Source organism: Aotus nancymaae, unplaced genomic scaffold (genome assembly GCF_030222135.1).
Source record: "Aotus nancymaae isolate 86718 unplaced genomic scaffold, 86718_ANA_hifiasm-v0.15.2.pri h1tg000014l, whole genome shotgun sequence".
Lineage (NCBI taxonomy): Eukaryota > Metazoa > Chordata > Mammalia > Primates > Aotidae > Aotus > Aotus nancymaae.
In genome coordinates this window covers 105,845,762-105,862,182 of record NW_026988425.1, presented here as the reverse complement: position 1 = coordinate 105,862,182, position 16,421 = coordinate 105,845,762, and the positions used below count along the sequence as shown (strand labels likewise).

General features: G+C 34.7%; 1 protein-coding gene across 3 annotated transcripts in view; it reads right to left on the bottom strand.

Moving 5' to 3' along the window:
- Positions 1–16,421, bottom strand: part of YTHDC2 (YTH N6-methyladenosine RNA binding protein C2) — a 79,094-nt gene that overhangs the window by 20,662 nt on the left and 42,011 nt on the right. For all 3 annotated transcript variants that reach the window (XM_064376223.1, XM_064376224.1, XM_064376225.1), the window contains exons 17-23: positions 16,088–16,170; positions 11,321–11,426; positions 9,673–9,792; positions 9,031–9,303; positions 7,132–7,258; positions 5,862–6,067; positions 5,322–5,517 (exon numbers count right to left, since the gene is read on the bottom strand). In XM_064376223.1, coding sequence (XP_064232293.1) covers positions 5,322–5,517; positions 5,862–6,067; positions 7,132–7,258; positions 9,031–9,303; positions 9,673–9,792; positions 11,321–11,426; positions 16,088–16,170 — 1,111 coding nt within the window. The remainder of the gene's footprint in view (positions 1–5,321; positions 5,518–5,861; positions 6,068–7,131; positions 7,259–9,030; positions 9,304–9,672; positions 9,793–11,320; positions 11,427–16,087; positions 16,171–16,421) is intronic.

Here is a 16,421-nt window from a genome sequence, read left to right as displayed (position 1 = left end):
CAAATTATACTTCATAAGTGAAGGAGAAATAAGATCCTTTTCAGACAAGCAAATGCTGAGGGAATTTGTCACCACCAGGCCTGCCTTGCAAGAGCTCTTGAAGGAAGCACTAAATATGAAAGGGAAAAACCATTACCAGCCACTGCAAAAACACAATGAAGTACACAGACCAGTAACACTATGAAGCAACCACATAAACAAGTCTGCAAAATAACCAGCTAGCATCATGATGACAGGATCAAATTTACACATAACAATACTAACCTGAAAGGTAAATGAGCTAAATGCCCCAATTAAAAGGCACCAAATGGCAAGCTGGATAAAGAGCCAAGATCCATGGGTATGTTGTCTTCAAGAGACCCATCTCACATGCAAGTCACACACAGGCTCAAAAGAAAGGGATAGAGGAAAATTTACCAAGCAAATGGAAAACAGAAAAAGGCAGTGGTCACAATCCTAGTTTCTGACAAAACAAACTTTACACCAATAAATATCAAATAAGGGCATTACACAGTGGTAAAGGGTTCAATTCAACAAAAATAATTAACTCTCCTAAATATACATGCACCCAATACAGGAGCACCCAGATTCACAAAACAAGTCTTAGAGACCTACAAAGAGACTCAGACTCCCAGACAATAATAGTGACAGACTTTAATACCCCATGGACAGCATTAGACAGTTCATCAAGACAGAAAATTAACAAAGATATTCAGGACCTGAACTCAGCTCTGGATCAAGTGGACCTGATAGATATCTACAGAACTCTCCACCCAAAAACAAGAAAATATGCATTCTTCTCATCACCATACGGCATTTACTCTAAAACTGATCACACGATTGAAAGTAAAACACTCCTCAGCAAATGCAAAAGAAGTGAAATCATAACAGTCGCTCAGAACACAGCACAAATTAGAACTCAAGACTAAGACATCCACTCAAAACCACACAACTACATGGAAACTGAACAGCCTGCTCCTGAATGACTCGAGTAAATAATGAAATTAAGGCAGAAATCAAGAAGTTATTTGAAACTAATGAGAACAAAGAGACAATGCAGCACAATCTCTGGGACACAGCTAAAGTAGTATTAAGAGGGAAATTCACAGCACTAACTGAGCACATGAAAAAGCTAGGAAGATTTCAAGTTAACAACCTAACATATCAATTAAAAAATTAGAGACCCAAGAGCAAACAAACCCCAAAGCTAGCAGAAGACATGAAATAACTAAGATCAGAGCAGAACTGGAGGAGACAGAGACACAAAATACCCTCCAAAAAAAAAAAATTGGTGAATCCAAAAGCTGTTTTTTTAAAAATCAATAAAATAGACAGACTGCTAGCTAGACTAATAAAGAAGAAAAGAGAGAAGAACCAAATAGACACAATAAAAAACAATACAAGGAATCTCACCACTGACCCCATGGAAATACAAACTACCATCAGAGAATACTATAAACACCTCTACGCAAATAAACCAGAAAATCTAGAAGAAAGAGACAAATTCCTGGACACATACACACTCCCGAGACTGAACCAGAAAGAAGTTGAATCCCTGAATAGACCAATAACAAGTTCTGAAACTGATGCAAAAATAAATAGCCTACCAACTAAAAAAAGCCCAAGACCAGATGGATTTACAGCTGAATTCTACCAGAAGTACAAAGAGGAACTGATACCCTTTTCTTCTGAAACTATTCCAAATAACTGAGAGACTCCTCCCTAACTCGTTCTGCAAGGCCAGCATCATACTGACATCAAAGCCTGACAGAGATACAACAAAAAAAGAAAACTTCAGGCCAATATCCCTGATGAACGTCAATGCAAAAATTGTCAATAAAATATGGGCAAACTGAATACAGCAGCACATCAAAATCCACCACAATCAAGTTGGCTTCATCCCTGGGATGAAAGGCTGGTTCAACATATGCAAATCAATAAAAATAATCATCACATAAACAAATCTAAAGACAAAAACCACATGATTATCTCAATAGATGCAGAAAAGGCCTTCGATAAAATTCAACATTGTTTTGTGTTAAAAACTCTCAATAAACTAGGTAGTGAAGGAACATATCTCAAAATGAGCTATTTATGACAAACCGACAGCCAATATCACACTGAATGGGCAAAAGCAGGAAGCATTTCCCTTGAAAACTGTCACAATACTAGGATGCCCTCTCTCACTATTCCTATTCAACATAAGATTGGAAGTTCAGGCCAGGGAAATCAGGCCAGAGAAAAAAATGAAGGGTATTCAGGCCGGGTGGGTGCAGTGGCTCATGCCTATAATCCCAGCACTTTGGGAGGCTGAGGTGGGCAGATCATTTCAAGTCAGGGGTTCGAGACTCGCCTGGCCAACATGGCGAAACGCCATCTCTACTAAAAATAGAAAAAAAAAAAAATTAGTGGAGTGTGGTGGTAGGTGCCTGTAATACCAGCTATTCTGGAGACCCAGGCAGGAGAATCACTTGAACCCAGAAGGCAGAGGCTGCAGTGAGCTGAGATCATGCCACTGCACTCCAACATGGGTGACAAAGTGAGACTCTAACTCAAAAAAAAAAAAAAGAAAGAAAGAAAGGGTATTCAAATAGGAATAGAGGAAGTCAAATTATCTTTGTTTGTCGATGACAAATTATCTTTGTAGATGTTGGTCATACATCTAGAAAACCCATTGTCTCAGTCAAAAGCTTCTTAAGCTGATAGGCAACTTCAGCAGGATATAAAATCAATGTGCAAAAATTGCTAGCATTCTTATACACCAACAGGTAAGCAGACAGCCAAATCATGAATGAACTCACATTCACAATTGCTACAAAAATAATAAAATATCTAGAAAAGTGCCAAGCATGGTAGCTCACCCCTGTAATTGCAGCATTTTGAGAGGCCAAGGCTGGCAGATGGATCACCCTGAGTTCTGGAGTTTAGCCAGGCATTGTGGCATGTACCTGTAATCCTGCTACTCAGGAGTCTGAGGCAGGAGAATCGCTAGAACCCAGGAGGCAGAGGTTGCAGTGAGCAGAGATTGTGCCACTCCACTCCAGTCTGGGTGACAGAGCAAGATTCCATCTCAAAAAATAAAATAAAATAAAATATCTAGGAATATAGCTAACAAGGGAAGTGAGGGACGTCTTCAAGAGGAACTATGTACCACTGCTCAAAGAAATCAAAGAGAACACAAACAAATGGAAAAACATTCCATTCTCATGTATAGGAACAATCAATATCATGGAAAGGACCATACTGCCCAGAGAAATTTATAGATTCAATGCTATTCCCATTATACTACCACTGACATTTTTCACAGACTTAGAAGAACTATTTTAAAATTCATACGGAATCAAAAAAGAGCCCATAGCCAAGAAAATCCTAAGCAGAAAGAACAAAGCTGAGGCATCACGCTACCCAACTTCAAACTATACAGTACCATGCTGTCTTGGCTACAGTAGCTACAGTAGCCAAGAGAGCATGGTATTGGTACAAGAACAGACACATAGACCAACAGAATAGAAGAGAGAACTCAGAAATAAGACCACACACCTACAACCAACTGATCTTCAACAAACCTGAAAAAACCAGTAATGGGGAAGGACTCCCTATTTAATAAATGGCACTGGGAGAACTTGCTAGCTATATGCAGAAAATTGAAACTGGGCCCCTTCCTTGCACCTTCTACAAAAATTAACTCAAGATGGATTAAAGACTTAAATGTAAAACCCCAAACCATAAAAACCCTAGAAGAAAATCTAGGCAACACCATTCAGGACACAGGCATGGGCAAAGATTTCATGACAAAAATGCCAAAAGCAATTGCAACAAAAGCAAAATTCACAAATGGGATCTAATTAAACTAAAGAGCTTCTGCACAGCAAAAGAAACAACTATCGTCAGAGAAAACAGACAACCTACAGAATGGGAGAAATTTTTCGCAATCTATCCATCTGACAAAGGTCTAATATCCAGCGTCTACAAGGAGCGTAAGCAAATTTACAAGAAAAAACAACCCATTAAAAAGTGGGCAAAGGACATGAATGGACACTTCTCAAAAGAAGATGTACATGTGGCCAACAAACATATGAAAAAAAGCTCATCATTACTGAAATGCAATTCAAAACCACAATGAGATACCATCTCATGCCAGACAGAATGGCTATTATTAAAAAGTCAAAAACAACATGCTGGTGAGGTTGAGGAGAAAAAGGAACACTTCTACACTGCTCATGGGAGTGTATATTAGTTCAACCACTGTGGGAGACAGTGTGGTGATTCTGCAAAGACCTAGGGGCAGAAATACCATCTCTGGGTAAATACCCAAAGGAATATAAATCATTCTGTTATAAAGATACATACATTTGTATGTTCCGTGCAGCACTATTCACAATAGCAAAGACATGGAATCAACCCAAATGCCCATCGATGATAAACCAGATAAATAAAATATGGTACATATACACCATAGGATACTAAACAGCCATAAAAAGGAATTAGATCATGTACTTTGCAGGGACATGGATGGAGTTCGAAGCCATTATCCTCAGCAAACTAATGCAGGAACAGAAAACCAAACACTACATGTTCTCACTTATAAGTGGGAGATGAATGATAGGAACACATGGACAAAGAGAGGAGAACAACACACACACTGGGTCCTGTTGGGGATGTGTGGCAGGAGGAGGGAGAACAGCAGGAATAATAGCTAATGACATGATCTGTGCAGCAAACCACCATGGCACACGTTTACCTATGCAACAAACTGGCACATCTTGCACATGTACCCCTAAACTTAAAAGCTGAAAGAAAAAACTGCATTATGCCACTTCAATGTGATATATTATTTTGCAGCCATTAATATAAAATACTAAAAATATTTCTGATATCTCTATAATGAAAAATAGCAAAATATAAAATAACAGTTTGAGTGAAATAATTTAAAATATGCAAACATGTAGAAAAAATAAAACATTAAAAACTGTTAGCATGAGAAAAATGAGATTATAGGTAGCTATCATTATTTTTTTACAATTACCTTTACTTATGTTAAACTATTATTTAAATTCAAGTGGAAAAGAAAAATTTCTTCCCAAAAGCAAGATTAATAAAAAATCTACAAATCGACATCAAGTTACCTTAGAAATAAATTTCAAAAACAGTAGTATACCTTAGTATTTCCTAATTAGTCTTAGTATATCAAAATAGAGCTGCTACTATATATATTTTTATAATTTCATTATTTGGTTTAGTAAAATAATTTCACTTTTTGGTTTAGAAGCCATAAAAACTTCATTTCAAATAGATTTTTATTTCCTTCATAATACATTTACCTTTAAAGGACGAAGGTTCCTGAAGAGCATTACTTGCCAACCTAGCTGGTCCACAGAATACCAATACAGTGACAGGTGTCACTGCCGAACAACATCTAATATTAGCTATTCTATGGGCTCTGGTCATTTCATCATAAATAAGCCAATCTGTGGGCAGTGCCTGAATTGCTGCAGCTTGACCATTGGCTGGAGGAATCTATTAAGAAGATAAATTAAAAAACTGTTAACTGTGTTTATCACTTAATTTATTGGAAATATTTTTAAAACGTAAAAAGTCCCTCAATGAAATAGATGATGCATATTAGTACCTAAGGAAAAATTAAAACAAGTCATTGCTCATGTAGTTTGTACAAAAGTACTAATTACTTAACATGTTACCTTTTCCAACTCTAAGATTTATAAGTTTTGTTCTAATATTTAACTATATGCATATAACTAATTAATTTCTTAAAGCAGGCAGGTATGTGGAGCATTTTTCATTGACAGTCAACTACCTAAATTAGTTTCACCTCAAACCCAAGAGCATTAAAAATGTTTTACCTTTTTATATTGAGGCTGACTGAGAACTGAAGTAGGATGAAATCGTACTTTTTTCTCCTTTGGCCCTGTCAACACTACATTCTCTCTGTCCACATGGACTAAATTAGGATACATGCCTGTCACCAATGCAGCTTTAACAACAGCCCAATTCTCAGAGTTTGTGTTAACATCTCGAATGTCACCACCACCTCTTGCTCTAACAAAACCTAGAGAGGGGGAAAAAAACCACACCAACTTTTTCCATTGTCCAAAACATATATTTGTGCATTTTTTCCAAAAACTTGTACAACTCATATAAATGTTGTGATATTCAAATTTCACAATAATTAATAGAACTCCTCTGTAAAGTCATTTAAAATATGAGCTCCCCACCGTCCCCACCAAACAGATATAGAACCAACATTCTAGGGAAGTGTAGATTTGCTCAGGTTAGAATAAGTACAAGAATCACTGCATTTAAATGTTTTTAAATGCACATTCTTGCAATAAAGTTCTTCATAATCTGCTGCCAGAAACAAACTAAATTCATAGCTGAAACCCAAACCATCCTTCTGACCGTTATTAACAACATTTTGGTTATGATAGATACTAATTCTAGGGATGTAGTCAAGTAAATATATGGTAATTCTTGTTTGAGTTTCAAAGGTCCTTCATATTTCCTCATGTTCAAGGCAACTCTTAAATCCTCTGGTTCATTCCTATTACTTTGGCACTTCAGCTAACCCATGAATCCAGGCTCTGGTACTTTTCTTCTGACTATCGCTTCAACATACTATGCTACTCAAAAAAGCAGTTCCTGAAAGGTAACAGCAATACTAGCAACCTCTTCCAAAAAAAAAAAAAATTTTTCAGTGACTTCAAGTATTACCAGTTGTTTTAGTGTTCCAAAAATATGAAGATCAGCATTCATATAATTTTCTTTAAATTTCTATTTCACAGAACTAAGTAAGTATTCATTATGGTGACAAAAGAAAATAACTGTAAGATCTAAATTGATCTCTGCCAACAAATACAAATTGTTAATTGCCAACAGTATCAAAAGAGTATAGGTTCTGTTCATAGATTTCTCAAATATACCTCCTGCAATAGCATTTTTTTCATCAACAAGCAAAAGTTGAAGACATAATTCTACAAATCCTGCATGAATATAAGATACGTAACATGATAATGTCATAAAAACAATAGATGGCATCTGTTAACACGAGAAATACTATGAAATATGGGCAGGGTACTCTAGGTAGCTTAAATAGTCTCTTTGAGGGAAAACTACCTGATGCTCTAAGTTGACCAAGCAACTGCGTTCTCATGCCTATGATTATTTCCATAGCAGCCTGTGAAAGAAAATTCTTTTCACAAAAGGCTCGCTCCCAGCCATCACTTCGTGCTTTTTGCCAGGCCTATAAAAAGAGAATAATTACATAACAAGACACATTTACTAATCACTTCTTAGTGAGGCAACCAAATAACTACAAACCACTACACGAATTCCTCAAGGTCAATTTGCCTTATTCTAATTATTTTATAAAATCTAAGACTTTATGATCAAATAAAATTTATCATTAGTTAATTTATACTCAAATGCTACTAAAGCCATTGAGTTTATAAAATCTCAATGAGAACTAAGTGTCAAGTAACCTAAATGACCAACAATATAAAAATATTTGCCTTCTCAGATGCATCTGCTAATTTTATTCTACAAAAGTGTAGGAGGTTTTCAACTAAGCCTTCCTAACATGTAAATCTAAGAATTGTGCCACTCTGGTCCTCCAAAAAATAATCTCTATGTCAACCCTGGAATCTACCTAAGAATGGAAAGTAGGATTTCTATAAATCATCTATACGCAGTAAAAAAAAGCTCTCCTCTGTGAATAGGTTCCCTTGCTTTGGAATATACATAACTAAAAGACTAAAGCAATAATTTATCCTCTCTGCTTTTGAAGGAGATGGGGGAAAAGCAAAAAACAGATAGAAATTGTACTCCAATTCTCCCTCTACTTCTCACTCAACCTATTATAATATATAGTATCTAATATACCCTATTAATAACAATGAGTCATCCACTGCTCAGTACTCACAAAAGGGCTTGTAATTATTTTTGAAAATTATATATGTGTTGAAAAAAATCTTGTATGTTTGAAAATAGTACTTTCTGCATAAAAAAACGTTATGTTTTTAATGTGGCCAGGCATGGTGGCTTACGCCTCTAATCCCAGAACTTTGGGAGGCCAAGGCAGGCAGATCACTTGAGGTCAGGAGTTTGAGACCAGCCTGGCCAACACAGTAAAACGCTGTCTCTACTAAAAATACAAAAATTAGCTGGGCATGGTGGCAGGTGCCTGTAATCCCAGCTACTTGGGAGCCTGAGGCAGGAGAATCACTTGAACCTGGGAGGTGAAGGTTGCAGTGAGCCAAGACTATGCCACTGCACTCCAGCCTGGGTGACAGACTGAGACTGTCTCAAAAAAACAAAAAACAAAAAGGCATAGGGACAGCCTACATTCAAGGAGACTTAAGGATAAATAAAATGTCTATGTTTTTAAGAAATAACATATTCTTCCCCACATATCTGAAATTCGAAATTACATTTCATTTGTCTTCTCCAGAGTCCTATTTTCCCTATCTTTTCTTTTTCATTTACCTCTTTCCTCAACTTCTCATTACTATTATCTTAAAATGTTTTAAGTGATTTTTGTATTTTGCTTTACAAAATTATATTCTCAGCATAGTGTCTTGAGCACATAAGAAAAAGCTGAACTATAAGAAAAATCTATATTAAATTCAAGATAATTTTCTTCAAAGCTTTGTTCTATGTACTTTAAATGGTATAAAGTGTTTCTTAACTAAAATTTTAGACCATTCCTTGGCCAAGACATGATTTAAAGATACTTGGTATTTAAAAAATAAATAGAAGCATAAACATAAATAAATATATACACACATACACACATGTATTCCTATAAGGAGAAAATGGGGAGAAAAAAGAGCAAAACTGTTTTAATTGTAACATAGTAATGGCAAGAAGATATTTTTTCAGGACTGTTAATAAAATGTGACTTCATAATGAAACAAAATTATTCAATTTTTAAAATTATTTTTAAAATTCCTACATTTGCCCCAGAAATGTGTTCAACCAGCAACATTTTCAGAAATAAAATGACAGTAATAGTACCTGGAATGCTCTGAGAAGTGCCATATGGTCACTGAAAGTTCCTGCAGTAAAACGTTTCCTACAAAGCATAGCTGCACGTTTTTGAGAGGCCTGAGTAGGTAGTACAAAAGGATCTCGATAAGCTAGTGTGCAAGCAATTGTAAGGATGGGGTCCAGACACTTTAAAACAACAGCACACAGGACCATTTTACCAAGATGTGGTTCTACTGGCAAGTCAGCCAAATGATACCCAAGTTCAGTCAGATCTTCCCATGTATCCATTGCATCTATTGTCTAAAAAAAAGGAGACAGAACAGACTCTGACATAGCAAACATTATGTTTAATCAAACCACATAATTAAAAACCCCTAAATAAGAAATAAGAATATAGATTTTATTTTGTTACCACATCTCATAAAAATATATTTTGTTTCTATTATATAAAAGAACTATACTGTTTTATTATAATTACCATGACAGTATTATTTAAAGTACATGATCATTTAAGATATTTTTTTTAAAGTACCAAATTAGCTTATCTGGATACATGTAGGAGGATGAAAAGAAAAAAATAATTATATACAATTAGTTAAGACATACTTTCACTTAGTTTAAAATTTCAAGTAAAAACATCATGTAAAATAAAACTGCGAAGATACCAACCTTAAGCATTTGTACAGCATTTCTTACAATTAAAGCTGGTGGAGGTTCAGGAGCTTTCATAAGAAAATCAGCAATGAGACAATTAACTGGGGCTAACAGCTTGGTATGTAAGCAAAGTTCCTATAAACCAAAACAGTAAACAATTTTTAAAAATTAAAAAGAATACAATAACATATACGTTTAAAGAAATCATGGGAACTATAGTTCCCAAACACAGACTAGAAGAGTCTCTTATTAGAATGAACAATGGAAGGAAAAATGTCTTTCTATAAAAAATGAGCTCATACTTTGCCCTAGATAACAGAACCTTAATAAATACCCTCCTGAATCAATGTATACCAAGATTACCATTGCTCCCACCGGCAACATCTCCTCATACTGTTCTTATACATAACATTCAGAGTCACTGTCCCAAAAAAAAAAAATCTTTTTTTCCCCCTTTATACTTCCTACATTCTAGAATGCTTTATCTACTCAACACATATCTAAGTGTTTTCTAGGTGCAAGGCCCTGTGCAAACTGGAGAAAAAGAAGGGGACAGAGGAACTATCTATTATTCTCATTGAGTTTACACTGTAATGTGAATAAAAGACCTTAAAGAATTAATTATATAATTAACTACTTAGTTACAATTATGATAAGTGCTATGAAGCATACAGGGAGCTGAAGAAGTAATTATGATTTAATCAAATTCAGAAAAGAGTAAGAGAAGGAGACCATGGGAAGTTACAGATAGTTTTCCTGAAAAAAGACACTTAAACTAAGATGTAAAGATTGAGTAGGAGTAATTATAAAAGGAATAAGGTAAATGTATCTAAGGAGAGGGCAGATACATGTGAAAGCCATAAGGCAGAAGGAAAAAAGTGCTTGAGAAACTAAAACCAGTGGTGTAAGAGAGGATAAATGACAAGAAACTACCTGTTCCCCCCTGTGACTGGAGACACAGGCGGGAACAAGTAATTTGCGCTCTTGTTAAGAATTCTGAATTTGATACCAGGAAGAACAGAATATCACATGAGCACTAGTAAGTGGGAAATCATCTTAGGTTTATGGCTGTCAAACACAGGATCCTGCCTCTCTTTAAGGGTGTGGAAGCCAGCATTAGCCAAACACACTAAAGAATCAAATAAATGCATTCTGCTAATCTTCCCTAGAAGCTATAGGGTCTGGCTGTTCCATTAAGTTAGAAAACTTAAAAAACAAAACAAAACAAAACAAAAAAACCCACACAATTAATAGAGGTCAGAAAATCTCAGTGAACTCAGTTTTAAAACTACTAGATAATCTCAGCATCTTATATGGAGATTTAGGTATTATCTTTTGGACCTCAAATAATTTATTTTCTAATTCCATTGAGAATTTAATAGGTGAACACTACATAGTTGAAACTTTAAAATGTTATATTTTTTAAAATCCTTTAAAACTGTACCATAATTTAAATATATTCAAGTGATTCTTTAAAATTTTAAAGGTTTATAAATTTTCTTATGTAGAAAAACTATTTCTGTTATAGATATACCTTCCATAATATATATTTAATACTTTTGTTTCACAAATTGATTTTTTAAAGGCCTAATCCATAGAAGTTGAAATGGCCCTTCTCCTCCCTCACCTACAAAAAATGTCTTATATTTAAATGAATTTTTACCTGTAATGGCATTCTCAAAAGTTCCGGAGTCTGAAATTCCAACATATTCTGGAATCGGAGTCTACTGAACAGACGAAAACAAATTCCAGGTCTACATCGCCCTGCCCTTAAAAATAAAATACAAGATTAGGACTCAAACAAGGAATAAAGGCTACAATAAACTAAATGCAATGTGATTTGGTAAAGAGATAAATGATCCAGGATCAGGACACCTGAGTTTAAATCCTTATTCTGTTTCTTATCCTCTATAAATTCTTTGGGAAAGCACTTTACTTGTCTGGGACTCAATTATTTCATATATTAGTGAGATTCATGAATGACACCTACCTGATATATCTTGTAGGGTTGTGGTAAAAATCAAAAGAAATAGCATACATATAAAAGTGAGCAAAAAACAAAACATGAATAAATGCTGTTAATTTAAATTCAATCAATTTTACAGAGCTTATATCAAGCACTGTGTTTAGAGTTGTACAAATTATGCATTACACAGATCCAAGGGAATGCCATTTACCCTGTCATCATAAAGACTTGTATAATTTTCTGTGAAGCAGCAAAAAAATAGCTAGAAGAAAAACAATCTCCTAAATTCACTCAAAGTCACTATATTAGCTAATGGTAGGGCTAAATATGCTAAGTGACAGAGATATAGAAATATTCTTGTCTTCATGGAGCTCACAACCCAGATAGGCAATCATCACTATAACACATTATAAGAGCTACAAAATCTTATATTGTTGGTCAACTTTTTGCTTCATCAAATACAAGAGGACTTCAAAAAGTGTGTGGAAAAATGGAATTAAAAAAGAAAAAAGTAAACTTTATTTCTCAACCATTAGGTTCACACTTTTGTAAGTGATAACACCAATGATTCAGTCCATCCCTAAAGAACTGAGGGTCCAGGGAATGTAATTATGCCAATGCATTTTTTTTTACATTATTACCCTAAGAAAAATGGAGGTCCTTTATAGATATTTTAAGATTAGAAAATAAAAATAATTCAGAAGGAGCCAAACCAGTACTATAAGGTGGATGCCTAATGATTTCCCACCAAAACTCATAAAATTGCCCTTGTTTGATAAGAGGAATGTGCAGGAGCATTGTTGTGGTGGAGGAGGACTTTCTAGGGAAGTTTTCCTATGGGTTTTTCTGCTAAAGCTTTGTCTAAATCTCTCAAAACACTGTCATAATAAGCAGAAGTTACTGTTCTTTGGCCCTCCAGAAAGTCAATAAGCAAAATGCCTTGCACATCCCAAAAAACTGTTGCCATGACCTCCAGTCTTCTTTTGCTTTGAATGGACCACTTCTACCTCTTGGTAGTCACTGCTTTGATTGTGGTTTGTCTTCAGGATCATACTGGTAAAGCCATGTTTCATCTTCTGTTAACAATTCTTCCAAGAAATGCTTCAGGATCTTGATTCCAATTGTTTAAAATTTCCATTGAAAGCTTCTGCTCTTGTCTGCAGCTGATCTAAGAGCAATGGTTTTGGCACCCATGAAGTGGTAAGTCTGCTCAATTTTTAACTTTTTGGTTAGAATTGGGTAACCTGAACCAACTGTAATGTCTATAGTGTTAGCTACTTTTGTGCTGTTAATTGTTGGTCCTCTTCAACTGGGGTACAAATGAGATTTTTTTTTTTCCTTGCAAATACACATTGTGGTCTGCTGTGGGCTTTATCTTTAACATCATCTCATCCCTTCTTAAAATAAGACATCCATTCGTAAACTGCTGATTTCTTCAGGGCATTGTCACCATAAATGTGATATTTGCTCTTGCTTCAATTTTAGAAGAATTCATGTTGCTCTGACAGGGGCTTTTTTCAAACTGATGTCTTATCTTTCTTAGTGACTCAAATGAGATCCTGTTCAGATATGTTATAACAAGTTAATATGAGTTTATTTTGGTGCAAAAATATTTTGAACTCCATGCACAGTTTTTTCATAAGATGCATTTTCCATAAAATTTTTGAAGACCACTTCTACTTCCCTAGACTATACCCTTCAGCATTCTGACTTATCCAGGTTCCACTAAAAGATTTCTGTATTTGCCTAGTCCTTAAATGTTCATGGTCCTCTGAGGTTGAACCCTCAGCCATCTGCCCTTCTTACACTTCCCTCTCCCCTGAAGTAACTTTAATTATACACATAACCTCAATTTCTATCTGTACTATATCTTCTTATCCTAATACCAGGCCTATACTTCAGAAAATTCTTAGACAGCTCCACTTAGATTTTCTATAGGCAACTCAAACTCAAAATAACCAAAAATTAATTATTCTCCCCAGTAAAAACACTCTTCCCATTTTCCCTATCTGACTATAGCACTACTGTCTAATTTTCTAAGACAGAAACCTGGATGACATCCTTAACTCCACTCTCTTCCTTATCCTTCACCCTCTACATATACAATCACCAACGTTACTTTCTTTAGTATCTCTTGAATTAATTATCTATTTATCTTTATTTCCACCACCATTAAAACAATCCAGACTATTCTCATCTCTCCCTTATTATAGTAAAGTATTTATGAAGGAGCCTCCAACTGGGTCCTCCTACCATCATTTTTGTCTCTGCCAATCCATTCTTCAGAGAACTGAAAGGATACTCATGTCATCCCATTGTTTTTTTTTTTTTTTTTAAATAGAAATCTAAAAATGGTTCTTAAGAAACTGTCTCCAACTTTCAGCTCATTTTTCACTATACTCTAAACTAAATTCCATCTAAACAACCTTCCTGTTCACAGTTGCCTTTAGGCAAATAAGTATACTTGGTTATGCTTTTTCCCTCTGCCTTTTAGAAATGCCTTTCCACAACTTCTCCTTTATTCGTAATTGTCTCAGATTCAGTCTTAACAACTCTGGAAACATCCAGTTGTAGCACTAATAATATTGTATTAAAATTGCTTAACTTAATGGACTCCCATATGGACTGCAACATTTGTCCAGCTTTACCTATCAGACTATGGTTTATTTATCACTGTATCCATAACGTGTGCACAGGGAAGCCTTCTGATAAACATTTGTTGAAAAATGGCAATGAAAATATCTACAATTTCTGGCCTTTATCTCCAAAAATATATTATTTGTTATTTATTTTTGAGACAGGGTCTGGCTCTGTCGCCAAGGCTGGAGTGGAGTGGTATGATCACAGCTCACTGCAGCTGCAGCCTTGACCTCCTAGGCTCAAATGATCCTCCTACCTCAGCCTCCCAAGTAGCTAGGCCCACAGGCCTATGCCACCACACCTAGCTGATTTTTTAATTTTTTGTAGAGACAAGGTCTCACTATGTTGCCTAGACGAGTCTCACATTCTTGGACTCAAGCGATCCTTCCATCTCAGCCTCCCAAAGTGCTGGGATTATAAGTGTGAGCCACCACACCCAGCCTTACCTCCAATAATATATTATTAATAGCATGTAAGTCCAGCTTAATGCATCATGCCACTATTGGTCATAAGAAAACAACTAATGTAACAACAACAAAGCCCTCATGGGCATTCTATGAAGTTATGAGGTAAAGAAATAATGCATATGAGTCTTCAGGATGTGAGGCATTTTTTAAAGTCAGCATTTCATGTTTTCTTGGTAATTATAATAAAATACAAAATACATTTGCAAGATAATTACTGAAAATGATACTTTTTAGTCTTATCTTTTGAAAATTAAAAAGTGACCCAAACACATAGTAAAATAACCAAATTACAAAAAAAAACAATTGTCTCCTTACTCCAAGAACCCCACAAATCCTCCTTCTCAGAGTCAATAACCATTCATTGTTTTTTAAAGTTTCTCACAGACTTTTCAATGCATTTGTGTCTAAATACATATACAAACATACATATATTTTTCTTACCCAAAAGACTACTAGATGCATGTTCTAAACCCTACCTTTTTCAGTTAACAATGTATCCAGAAAACTCATTCCACATAAGAACACATAGATCTACATTTTTCCTTTTAACAGCTACCTAGAAAGCCACTGTATGGCTATAATTTATTTAATCACTTCACTATTGATGAACACCATACTGTTCCCAGACTTTTCATTATTATAAACAATGCTTCAAAGAACAGTCTTAATCATACATCTTTTCACATATGTGCAAGCAAACTCAGGATAAATTATGAGAAGTGGAATCTATGGTGAAAAAGTAGATTTGGATAAATAGTTTCAAATTACACTCTGGAGCAGTCACACCAATCTATACTACCATCAGTAAAATACAAAAGTCTATTGGCCCATGTTTTTCCACTATGTTGTACATATTGTTAAACATTTTCATCAATGCCCATCTGAAAGTAAAAAAAATAGTAGCTCATTACTTTGCATTTTTTTTGATACATATTAGGTAGTATATGTGAGGTCAATGTATTAGTAGGACATACATATTTTTTATTTTGGTCAACTGTTATTTGTGCCCTTTATCAATTTGAACTGGATTATTGGTCTTTACTTGATTTCAAAGAGCCTTTTTATATAATAAGGAAGTTAGCTCTTTGTCCTATATTGCATATGTTTACAATTTTTGGTTTTGTTTTTTAAGCTTCTTACATCTGAATGTACACTTAACTAGGCAAAAGTTTTTATTTTAACATAACCTAAATTCAACTTTTAAATAAGTATCAAAATGGCTTGCTTGCAAAAATAATATAAAAATTTTAAGATGAAAACTATTATCAAAAGTGGAATAAATAATAAATGTGTAATGCATATGAAAATGTTTCCATTTTACAGGCAATTGAATGAATATACATTAAATATACATTACCTGCCTTTCCGCTGTATGGCACTAGCTTTGGAAATCCATATCATTTTTAACATTGTAACAAAATTCAGAGCATCAAAGGATTTCTGTAATATTTAAACCATCTTTATGTTATAATATAAAAGGTAATTAAAATGAAATAGCAAGAAATGTTATCAACATATTTTAACGTGCCAAGTTTAATTCAAAGTCCTCTCTTGATAAAATAATTAACACAAATAATTAAAATAAATAGTGCCAAGTTTAATTCAAAGTCCTCTCTTGATAAAATAATTAACACATCAGTACTGATTTTTAATAAACCCTGATTTTCTGGTTACAAACATACTAAGAAAAA